We start from the raw sequence: 12,365 nt of genomic DNA on the forward strand, positions 1-12,365 counted from the left end.
ACAACCTGGAATTCAAACCCTTTTTATGCAGCCACAATGAGTTAGTTTTTAAAAACTAAGCTGAGCTGCCCAACCAAAACCCAATATGGACTGATGGATTTTACAGTTCAGTTTTAGTCAATGCTGTTTCTCAGTTTTCATCACTTACCAGTAACTCCCCAAGTTCCTAACCTGCTATAGTCTATGATAAATACACTGCAGTCATATCAGATCAGTTTACACTGCAGTCATATTTATACTGGCAGGTGAATGCCCACAGAGATGCTTTGTTCCAGATCTATCTTACAGCCATCGTTGAGACCCTCAGTGGAGCTGAAAACCTCAAACTGGGACCATTCGTGTGTGTGTGTGTGTGTATATTTTAATCAAATTCATAGAATGAAATCCAAAGTTTGTCCTGCAGCACTGTGGAGGCAATGTAACTTGCAGATGCACCAAAAGCAAGCATGGATCTTTAAACATCTGGGACCGTTAAACAGCTTTACAGGATGCCACTGAACTACTGACAGGCAACTTTAAAGGCAGATGCTGGTGGAGAAGGGTATCCTCCTTTACTGAACTCTCAGGACAGAAGCACACATATTGGTGAGAGGGAAGGGAATGGAAGGAAGGATGGATTTGCATTGTGTGCATGTTATCTCAGACCACAGCCAGGGACTACTGTACAGCCGAGTCTCCACTCAGTCAATGAGCAATAAGGATGGATGGCAAACTCAAAACCAGAGCTGGGCAGATGTCACGTGGGGGCCCTTAGGGAATGGTGCTTTTCACTGTCTGAAAAGGTAGTCTGAAAGGCAGGCTAATATCAGTATGGGAGGCAGACAGCTGCTGTAGATTCTGCGCATGACACCTTCTCTCAGGAGCAAGCAGCTAATCTAACTCAACCAGCTCTAGAATCAGGGGTGTACTGAACTGTCCTAACTAGACAGACAATGAATACAGGCCTCCTGCCTCCGTTTCCTTGTAAATCCCACCTTACAGCAATTACTCCCCATGCTCCACATCAAGGAGAGCCACTTCTAGCAGCCAAGTGCACTCTCCTTGGATTCCAGCCTGCTGCAAAGAGGAATTTGTTTAATTAGAAAATGAAGATGCTGGTTTTCATTTTCAGGCTCAGGCCAGACACATCCACAACTCCAATTGAAACTTCGTACAGAACTGGGCCCTAAAGTGTTTAATGTCCAGACCAGGAGTTTGGTTTTCTGAAAATAGGATGCTCTCTAGTCTGAGCACTAATACTATGTAATCCTCCAATTTAAATAAACAGCTGCAGCCAAATCCTCAGTAAAACATGGAACAGCTCAGAAGACAATAGTGCAAAGACCTTTACTGCTTTTGCAGCTCTTGGTCCTAGTGCCAATTTGTGACGGCCTGGGCCCTGATATAAAGTAGACAGCCTCAGGGCTGCTCTATATTCTGACTGTCACCAATAGTCATTCTAGCATCTGGGCACACAAGTCGAGCTCATACCATCCAGGGATTTCCCCCCATTCTAGGAGAAGCCTCAGATGGTCACTTATGCCACATGTAAATCTGCTTTGCCCTGCTAGAACAATGCAAATGCAGACTTAATTGGTCTGAGAATCTGACCCCTCTCCTGGGATGAATTAGTGTTTCCAATCTACTATTTAAAGGAATGCACAATTTATTCTGTCATTTATTATTTGTAAGTTGTTTAAGGTGCATCAGTGTCAGATTCACATACATTTACTGTACATTAACATGCACATGAAGGTAGCAATTTATTTATACACATTATGCAAAGGATTGCATAACTGTTTTGCAGACTTAATGTGGCTCCCATTAACGTCAATGGCAAAACTTCCATTGATTTTGCTGGGAAGAGGCTGAGGCCCTCAGAGAGCACTTATGGACAAACCAGAGGTACAAATCATATGCAAATCATTAACATAATTTATTCTTAATTTTTCATGAGGCATTAGATCCCCACCAATATGATACAGAGCTACCCACCTGAACTGAGATACCTTTGCCCTCCCTGGAATTTGAAGCTCCCTCTCCATTTCTTCTCTGCTGGAGCTCAGTTTATCAGTTAGGATGTCTATGCGGTTTATTCTGAACAGCAGCTCCTTTAAGAAGGACAGATTGTCTTCCTCCATCATGCCCTTTTCCTCCAGTGCTAGGAATAAGGCCTCAGGATCACGGATCCCTTCCTGCTTCCGCAGTGGGATGTGTTCCAGGCTTAGAAACTTCAGAGCCACCAGGTCTTCTGTGGCCAGAGCCTCACTGATGGTGTAGAGGAGCTTGTGGAAGTCCATCTTCCTCAGACAGCTGACAAAAGGTTATTTCAGTTGTAGATAAAAGGAAAGAAGGGTCCCAAGTGGCCTCTGTTTAGACTGTGAATAAGAAAACCGCTGTATGTATCTGGTATGGCAGCAATTTGCAAATAGTCTCATAATAAACTTTGTACCTATTTATTTTTGTATTCGTCCCTTGGAGCTGCCATGCCTTTATCAAGTCTAGCATTAGGATTGCATACCACTGGGTCATCTACCTTAGTCGAGTACCTGCATTTGGCAATGGCCAGTACTTGGGATGCTGGAGAAAATGGCCCCTCATTCCCAATAAGGGCTTAATATCCTACACCAGGGGTCGGCAACCTTTCAGAAGTGGTGGGCCGAGTCTTCATTTATTCACTCTAATTTAAGGTTTCGCGTGCCAGTCATACATTTTAACATTTTTTAGAAGGTCTCTCTCTGTCTATAGTATATAACTAAACTATTGTTGTATGTAAAGTAAATGAGGTTTTCAAAATGTTTAAGAAGCTTCATTTAAAATTAAAATGCTGATCTTATGCCGCCGGCCCGCTCAGTCTGCTGCCGACCTGAGGTTCCGTTCATCTAGGCTGGCAGCAGGCTGAGTGGGACCGGCGGCCAGGACCGGGGCCAGCAGTGGGCTGAGCGGGGCTGGTTGCCGGGACCCCAGACTGGCAGTGGGCTGAGCGGCTCAGCCCGCTGCCACTCAGCCTGCTGCTGGTCTGGGGTCCTGGCCCTGCCCACATAGAGTGGATACCTACCTTCTCCCTGGTTTGAGTCCATTCTCTTCCTCTCTCTCTGCACTGAGCAGACGACTGGGGGTGAAGGAGCAGGTTGGGGTGTAGGGTCTGGCCAGGAGCTAGAATGAAGGAGGGGGCTCAGGGTTGGGGCAGAAGGTTTGGGTGCGGAGTGCTTACCTGGGCAGCTCCCATTTGGTGTGAGGGGTGCAGGTGGGAATGTGGGGTGGTGGTGCAGGAGCTCCCATTTGGTGCTTAGCGTGGGGGTGGGGATGTGGGGGGTGCAAGAGTCAGGGCATGGGGTGTGGGGGGACTGGGTATGTGTGGGGGTGCAGGAGCCAGGGCAGGGTGTGTGTGTGAGGAGGGTGCAGGAATCAGGGGAGAGGGCTGGGGGTATGTGAGGGGGGTGTAGGAGTCAGGGGAGAGGGCTGGGGGCATGTGAGGGGGGTGCAGGGATCACGGCAGGGGCTTGGGGGAGGTGGGGGGGATAGGGCGGGGAGCGGGGTGGGAGTTGGGACTCCAGGGCTCCCGGAAGGGGCTTGTATCTGACGCTCAGGGGAGGAGTGCTGGGAGCAAGGACTCTGGATTCCTAGGTTTCCAGCTGGGCTCTAGCTATTCTAGGGGGTGGGGGGCAAACAGAGACTAGGGCTCTGGACTCCTGGGTTGTACCCTCAATGCTGGAGGGGAGCAGGGTCCAGTGACCTGGGGTGGGGAAAGAGGCGCGACCCAGCTGTTCCCAGGGTCCAGCAGACGGCGAGCCACAGCCCCCGGGTTCGGGCTGTGGGACGCGGCCTGCCCCAGTACAGAGCCGAGCTCATCCTGGCCCCGGGGCTCCAACCCTGGGGCAGCCTGCCTGAGTCCAGGGAGTGGAGTTGGCCATGCTCGGGGTGGGCTGGTGCACAGCGCATTTGGGACCTGGGACCCTTCCCCACTTACAGGCCTCGTGGGCGCTGCAACTCCTGTGGGGCCAGGTCCTTCTTCCTGCCCCCGCCGGTGGGGCTGCTTCCAGGGCCACTGACTCCGCGGACACCAGGTAGCGGTATGGACGTGCTAACCCGGAAACACAACCTCCCACTGGAAGTAACAGAGGTCAGGAAAGCATGTGCAAATGCTGGCGGGAGGGCCGGATTTTTAATGGCACGCTGCCGGGGTCCCGGCCACCGGCCCCACTCAGCCCAGCAGCGGGATGAACGGGACCCCGACAGGCAGCAGTGTGCCATTAGTTGCCAACCCCTGTCCTACACCCACTGAGGTCGGTGATAAATCTCAATTGACTTCTGCGCATCTCCCGGAAGTGGCCGGCATGTCCCTGCAGCCCCTGGACGCAGGGGTGATCCACAGCTTCCATTGGACAGGAACTGCAGCCAATAGAAGCTGTGGGGGCAGCGTCTGCAGGCACGGGTGTGACAGTGTATCCCATAAGTCTTCATGGGAATATGCTTATGAATATATATATGATATAACTGGAATATGTTTTATGCTACATATGCCATGTAACACATCTATGTTATGATCTACGGAATACATTCCTCCTATTTGTATGCATGTATCATTTTTGTACTTGAAGTTAGTAATATGGCTGTATACTTGTTTGATTTCTATTGAAAAAGGAATGTGCAAATTAAATGCCCAATCAAGAACCACTTAAGCCAGCAATGAACTTTAAGATGCCAATCCACATCGGAGCTTTCCCAGGAATGTGGCTTGACTGGTTAGAAACTCAATCATGCGACTTGCCCATGTGACTCCATCTTGGAGCTGGACTTTGCATAGGAGAGAGGAGGGGGGTCTCCCCCCACAAGAGAAAGTCTATTTAAACTTGTGGGAGACCCCTCCATTTGGTCTTCAGCTGGCTAAAGAGAGAGCCTCTCCACCCCAAGGATACCTGAAAGAGACTGGAACAAAGGTCAGTAACTACAGGAGGTGAGAGTGATTGCTGGACCCAGACTAGGAGACTAGTCTGTAAAAGGAAGCTTACTGGAATTGGTGAGGTTTTTATCTGTACTCAGCTGTCTTACTGTATTAGACGCAGACTTGCGTGTTTTATTTTATTTTGCTTAGTAATTCACTTTGTCCTGTCTGTTACTACTTGGAACCACTTAAATCCTACTTTCTGTATTTAATAAAATCTCTTTTTACTTATTAATTAACCCAGAGTATGTATTAATACGTGGGGGGGGGGCGCAAACAGCTGTGCATATCTCTCTATCAGTGTTATAGAGGGTGAACAATTTATATGTTTACCCTGTATAAGCTTTATAGAGTAAAACAGATTTATTTGGGGTTTAGACCCCATTGGGAGTTGGGCATCTGAGCATTAAAAACAGGAACACTTCTGGAAGTTGCTTTCAGTTAAGTCTGCAGCTTTGGGGCAGGTGGTTCAAGACCCTGGGTCTAGTTGGAGCAGACTGGTGTGTCTGGCTCAACAAGATAGGGTGCTGGAGTCTCAAGCTGGCAGGGAAAGCAGGGGCAGAAGTAGTCTTGGCACATCAGGTGGCAGTTCCCAGGGGGGTTTCTGTGATCCAATCCATCACAGCAGGCACTGCGCAGAGCCACCTGGCTGCGCCTCTACCTAGGTACCAGTCATGCTGGCCACTCCTGGGAGCAGCGTGGAGCCAGGGCAGGCAGAGGGAACCTGCCTTAGGCCAGCTACGCTGCCAACCGGGAGCTGCCTGAGATAAGCGCTACCCAGCTGGAGCCCACAGGCCGAACCCTCTCCTGTACCCCCACCCCAGGTCGGAGCCCCCTCCTGCACTCTAACTCCCTCCCACACCCCAACCCCCAGCCCTGAGCCCCCTCCAACACCCTAATTTCCTCCCCGAGCCGCACCCCCTCCCACACCCCAACCCCAGCCCTGAGCCCCCTCCCACACCCTGAACCCCTTGGCCCCAGCTCAGAGCTCCTCCTGCATTCCCAGCCCCACTGCAGAGCCCGCACCCCCAGCCAGAACCCTCACCCCCTCCTGCACTCCAACCCCCCCTGCCCCAGCGAGTGAAAATGAGTGAGGGTGGGGAGAGCGAGTGGGGGGGCGGGTGTTTGAAGTGGGGGGGGTCTCAGGGCAGGGCAAGCGTTCAGTTTTGTGCCTTAGAAAGTTGGCAAGTCTGTGCCTTCCCCCTTATTTCACTCGCTGACTTCTGCCACCAGCCCTTCGGGGACAAGGCAGGGGAGGGCCAGGAAACCCGAAGCCACCGCTGGATGTAATCTCCAAGCGGCGCCTCTCGCCCCCTGACAGCACGAGCCCTGTGCCCCGCGCCCTGGCCCTTCCTCGGCACTTCTCCTCAGGCGCCTTTAAAGCACTTCACAAGGGCGAGTATGAGCCATTAGCCCCATTTTACAGCGGGGGCCACTGAGGCACAGAGCCTCGCTCCAGCTCCCCCAGAGGCCAGCGCCAGGGACACCAGCCCGCGCCCCCAGGCCAGGGCTCCAGGCGCTGGGCCGCGCTGAGAGCCTCGAGCCGGGTACCCGGACAACGAGAACCCGCCTAACGCCAGAGGCCGCTCCCGCCCGGCCCGGCCCGGCCCGGAAGCAGCGCGCCCGGCCCCCCCGAGCAAGGGGGCGCTGCCCCACTGCAGCCTCTCCCGGGGCGCGCCCGCCAGCCCGGGCTTTAGCAGCCGGAGCGGCGCCCGCAGCTCCAGCCGGCTCCACCGTCTGCCTTCCCGGGCAGCCTGAGCAGCCGCGCCGCCTCCCCCAGCGCAGCGCCCAGCCCGGCCGCCCCGGGCCTCCCCCTGCCCCGCCACACGCCAGCAGCGACCGCCCGGAGAAGCCGCCACGGCGCCCTCGGCGGTCTAAAAACCTCCCTCCCCCGTCAATCAGGGCTGCCCGCCTCACCTGCCCCGCACGCTCATGCCGCTGGGGGCCGAACAGGCGCGGCGCGGCGCTGGCTGGGATCCCAAGCCCAACCCTTTCAGAGGCGGGGAGCGGGGGCAGGGCCTGAGCTGCAGGGAAAGACATGCCCGGGCTGAGCCCCGGGCACACATGAAGCACTGGCTGGGCGGGAGAGTGGCGGCCCCAGCTTCTTGCCTTGGTGCTGGGTGCATTTCTCCACACGCCCTGCCTGCCCCTTGGGGCCAGGTGCGCTGGGTGTTTTGTTAACCTTGGAAGTAGGGGAATGCAAAGTTCCTTCCTGCTGCTGGGAGATGACTCACGGGAGGTCTCAAGTGCGGAGCTTAATTTGTGCCAGAGCTGATCCCTGGCATCTCTAGGCCTGGCCGATCACCTCTTGGCTTGGTAGTTCATAGCGTGAGCCCCAGCATCTCTTTCATTACAAATTAAACACTGATCAAATGTATATTGTGATTTTTTTCCTCCTTCCCCTCCTCAATAAAAAAGTACTGGATCTTTAACAAAGATATCGCAAGTGTTTCTCAGGCATTTGAATTTAATAGCTACTATAAACCCAATAATCTGTCAATCTTCTGGCGTTTCAGGGTTACAAAATATCTGAATTTTCTAATTTAAAACAACAACGCAGATATGCCCAAACCCACCCCAGGTTTTCCTGCCTTCTTAATGCACCATAAAGAAGCAAAGTATGTTTTTTCACCTTAAGAAAATCAAGAGCAATGAAGAACTTTATAGATTAACACAATTTAAATGGAGTTTCATATCAAGTCAGTTTACAGCAAGCTGTATCCCAGTGATTCTCAAACTTTTGTACTGGTGACCCATTTGACATAACAAGCCTGTGAGTGTTTTTTAATATATTTAACACCATTATAAATGTTGGAGGAAAAGCAGGGTTTGGGGTGGAGGCTGACAGCTTGCGACCCCCCCCCCATGTAATAACCTTGTGACCTCCTTGGGGGGGGGGCACCCCCAGTTTGAGAATCCCTGCTGTACCTAGTGCTTATAGTCAACTTTTAATGAATGGCCTTCTTCTGCGGTAAAATGGATTAGACACCACATGCCAAATATCAAAATCTTTAGTTAGTCCTAGGGATGGCTTTAAGTACGTATTTAAAGTTAAGCACATGGCTTAAGTGCTTTGCTGACTCAGAGTCTTACTCCTTACTGATGAAACCATCTGTGCCATATCTTAAAGGAACATCCCCTTATTTGATGCCTCGTGTCCTATTTCCCATATCACTATAGAACCTTCTGTGTTGCCAAAAAGATGAGACTTTGAGCTCTTTGGGACAGGGATAATCTTTTTGTTCTGTAATTGTACAGCACCTAGCACCAGGGGATCCTAGTCATTGACTATGAATCCTAGGGACCATGGTAATACAAATAATAATAAATGATAATAGTAATACTTTGCAGGATATAAACAAATAGATGATTTTTAGGTTGTATGGCATCCTGTGTGTCTGTACAGTGCCAAGCAGATTACTGCTAAACAAGTAAAATTTCTGTATTTTCCACTCCATGCATCTGATGAAGTGGGTTTTGCCCACAAAAGCTTATGCCCAAATAAATGTGTTAGTCTCTAAGGTGCCACAAGGACGCCTCGTTGTTTTTGCTGATACAGACTAACACCACTCTGAAAAGTAAAAGTTCTGTATTTCTGATTTTTGCACTACAAGCAGAATATTATGTGCTGCTGTCCCTTAAAAATAAATTCGGCTGGCCTTTGTTCCTTGAAACACAAATGACCAGCCCAGTCCTTCTTCATGCAAACTCCCACTGACGTCAATGAGAGTTCACCAGAGTCACTGAGAACAGGGAGAAAGACCTCAGGCTTTACCCTGAGATATTAATAAAAATATTATCCTAAGATTAATTTTAAAAAATCATTTCAGAAATAGCTGGCAATGTGTGGCTCCCAATGAGCCTTTTTTAGGCTGGAACAAAATTGCTTCTGAGCAATCCGAGAGGTACCTTACTAAAGTGACAGCTGTATATTCACAGGCAGCATGAGTCACCTTTGAAAGGGCACCAACCGTTCTAAAGCCAGCTCCTGAGGTACTTGGTACTTACGTTTTAACTACAAAGTTGTCCCACCTCACGGTCTTCGCTGCAGTCGGTTCTCCAGGCTGCTTTTAAGGTTAGTGGTAACTCAGCCACATTTTCACATGAAGGCAAGCAGTATACACACAATCTAACTCAAGACTTCCTGGTCGCCTGGATTGCCTGGCTGCTGATGGGAAGTGTTATGCATTAAGACGCATGTTATTCCTGTAACCACATTGCTTGAGCAGTATGTTTTAAGGGGCGTGGCATGGGGGAGTCAGAGCCTTGTAATGTCATTTCCTTCTCCACCCCCACCCCCAAAAGATACACCACCCGGAAATCCTAACACACTTGTGAGCCATTTCACCATATTTTCAAAATCATAAACAATGTGGAATGCTCAAAAGTGCAGTTTTGGCGGGTTGTTTTAGATGTGTGCTGGGGCCATTATGGCCAGCTTCTGACTCAACAGCAGTGATGTGCATATTCCACAGGACAGTGGATTTTTTTCAATCACTTCATGTCTGAATGAGCTGAACAGTCTTCAAATATGTTAAGGACTGTGATTAGTTGTTCTACATATCCACTGAAGGTAGGACAAGAAGTACTAGACTTAATCTGCAGCAGATAATTAGATATTAGGAAAAAACTATAAGGATAGTTAAACTCTGGAATAGGCTTCCAAGGGAGGTTGTGGCATCACCATAATTGGACATGTTTAAGAACTGGTGGGAAAAACACCAGTCAGAGATAGTCTAAGACAGCGGTTCTCAACCAGGGATACACATACCCCGGGGGTAGGCAGAGGTCTTCTAGAGGGTACATCAACTCTTCTAGATATTTGCCTACTTTTACAATGCCTACATAAAAAGCACTAGCAAAATCAATGCAAACTAAAATTTCATAGGTTTCAGAGTAGCAGCCGTGTTAGTCTGTATCCGCAAAAAGACCAGGAGTACTTGTGGCACCTTAGAGACTAACCAATTTATTTCAGCATAAGCTTTCGTGGGCTACAGCTCACTTCTTCAGGTGCATAGAATGGAACATATAATAAGAAGATATATGTATATATACACATACAGAGAACATGAAAAGATGGAAGTTGCCAAACCAACTCTAAGAGGCGAATTAATTAAGATGCGCTATTATCAGCAGGAGAAAAACTTTTGTAGTTATGAGCAAGATGGCCCATTTCAGACATTTGACAAAAAGGTATGAGGATACTTAATTTGGGGAAATAGATTCAATTTGTGTAATGACCTAGCCACTCCGAGGCGCTATGCAAGGCAAAGTTAATGGTATCTAGTTTGCATATTAATTCAAGTTCATACTGCTCTGTATACTGAAATGTAAGTACAATCAATATGTATATTCCAACTGATTTATTTTATAATTATATAATTCTAATTAAATTAGAAAGTAAGCAGTGTTTCAGTACCCGTGTGCTGTGACTCTTTGTATTTTTATGTCTGATTTTGTAAGTAAGTAGTTTTTAAGTGAGGTGAAACTTGGGGGCACACAAGACAAATCAGACTCCTGAACGGGGTACAGTAGTCTGGAAAGGTTGAGAGCCACTAAGGTTTACATGCCAGGGGCTGGACTTGATGACTTCTCAAGGGCCCTTCCAGCTCTCTATTTCTATCCAGAAACACTCAACGAGTGTTGGTAACATTCCTTCTGAGCTAATGAATAGCTTTGATAGCCTCCACATTTACTTGGCATTTCTCTGCCCTTAAAAAACTGTTCATCACAGTGAACACCCATTCCACTGGACTGTTTGTTCCTTGTAAACACAGAGAAAATTCTACTCAGTATAGCATTACATCTTGAACAAGCATTTTACATGATCAAAGAAAAATGGTTTTTATAGATTAATAATAATAATAATAATAAACCCTAGGACATCCTAGGTGTTCCAAAAGAAGATCCTATTACATCAGGTGAAAAACATAGACATAAGGTCATTTTAGGCATGTCAGGGGTGGGATATCTTCAGATCTGGGTTTTAGGCTTGGGCCAGTCTGACTGATTGCAAAGTCACATTTAACATTGTATTAACTCCTAATTTTCTAGTGAACACAACTCCTGAAGGAAGAGCAGCTTTTGCATTAATTCTACAATCACATACTGCTGTATAAATCAAGTGCAAATCCACGGATGTAAAACCAATGTAAGTAAAGGATGATTCAGGCCAAGGTAGGAATAAAGGTGCTGCCTGGAAAAAGTTTTCTACCTACAGAAAATCTGCAAAAAGAACAAAAAAACAGAAAATCTGTGGCACTTAAAATAGCATATTGGGTGGGGAAATTCCCAAAGTGGTGTCATGGTGAGTAGTTGTTTTACTGCAAGAGAAAAAGATTGGGGGGGAAGCCCACGAATGAAATTTAGGGACTTCCCAAACAAAGCAATGAAGCAGAATTTTCTACTCAAAAGTATTAGGACCACAAAAAACAAAACAAAACAAAACACTTTTCTGTTCAGTATGACTCTTGCTAACACTTATCTATCTGCCTATCTACACTGCTGCCTATCATAATAATATCTGAGGGTATGTCTACACTGCAATGCAAGCCCAGGCTGAGACTCAGGCTCAGGTGCTACCCCCCCTTCTGTCTACACACAAATGTCTTGGATTGTGGCTCAGACCCAAGGTCATAGAACCTTTCGGGGGTGGAGGGTCTGAGCCTACGTCTAAAACAGGAACCAGGGTTCAAGCCCTATTGTTTCACCATGTGGACTCAGGCCCTGGGAGTCTGCCAGTGCTTTCCCACAACCCCTTAGGTGGGTTTTCTTTGTCCTCTCTAGCCCTCACCAGTTGACTCCCAGATAACAGAGGCTTCTCTGTTTGTTCAAGGACAGCTTGGTGTTTATTAACCCTTCCATTTTATTCTGATCGCTAAGATGCAAACACAATGAACATTCTTCTGACTTTGCCATGGCCACTAACCAGAATAAGTCCTTTTCCAAGCATGCTCCTGATTGCAGGAACATAGACAGATTTTGGTGAATCTCCGGTGTGAGGCGAGCAAGGCACTCAGTTTTAGTAAGAGTACCAGGAATGACTAGGCCTACCGGCAAATAGCAAAGATGCTGGCAGTGTTGGAAATTTACTGGACCAGTGACCAGTGCAGAGAGTGGATTAAGTGGCTCTAGACCAACTACCACCAAACCAGGGACCAGAACTGAACCTCGGAGCTCGCCCCATCATCACGCCTGTTTTACAAGGTGTTAAGATTTTTTTCCCCACTCTGAACTTTAGGGTACAGATGTGGGGACCCGCATGAAAGCCCCCTAAGCTTATTTACCAGCTTAGGTTAACAGTAAGCTGCCACCACCAAGCGTGTTTTAAATTTTAGAGGAGAGCCACTTGGAACTTTGCCTTTTTTAAAATATTTTTTAAGTTTTTAACCCCCCCTTTTCTGGGCAGATTTGAGACCTTACACCCCGTTTTTTGGGTAGG

At 48.3% G+C, this 12,365-nt stretch overlaps 1 protein-coding gene and 1 long non-coding RNA gene across 4 annotated transcripts in view; one reads left to right on the forward strand and one right to left on the reverse strand.

The window, feature by feature from the left end:
- Nucleotides 1–9,094, reverse strand: part of CASP8 (caspase 8) — a 21,254-nt gene extending 12,160 nt beyond the window's left edge. The window contains exons 1-2 of one of the 3 annotated variants that reach the window (XM_054044766.1): nt 8,933–9,094; nt 1,975–2,357 (exon numbers count right to left, since the gene is read on the reverse strand). In XM_054044766.1, coding sequence (XP_053900741.1) covers nt 1,975–2,279 — 305 coding nt within the window. In that variant the 5' untranslated portion in view covers nt 2,280–2,357; nt 8,933–9,094. Of the gene's footprint in view, nt 1–1,974; nt 2,358–3,949; nt 4,054–6,841; nt 6,900–8,932 lie in introns of those variants that run through there. The other 2 variants (XM_054044769.1, XM_054044767.1) reach the window with 2 other exon arrangements.
- The window catches only part of LOC128845769 (uncharacterized), an 11,561-nt gene continuing 3,372 nt past the window's right edge, over nt 4,177–12,365 (forward strand). The window contains exons 1-2 of the long non-coding RNA XR_008446722.1: nt 4,177–4,919; nt 10,979–11,075. This is a non-coding gene — a long non-coding RNA (uncharacterized LOC128845769). The remainder of the gene's footprint in view (nt 4,920–10,978; nt 11,076–12,365) is intronic.

Source organism: Malaclemys terrapin, chromosome 11 (genome assembly GCF_027887155.1).
Source record: "Malaclemys terrapin pileata isolate rMalTer1 chromosome 11, rMalTer1.hap1, whole genome shotgun sequence".
Taxonomy (NCBI): Eukaryota; Metazoa; Chordata; order Testudines; family Emydidae; genus Malaclemys; species Malaclemys terrapin.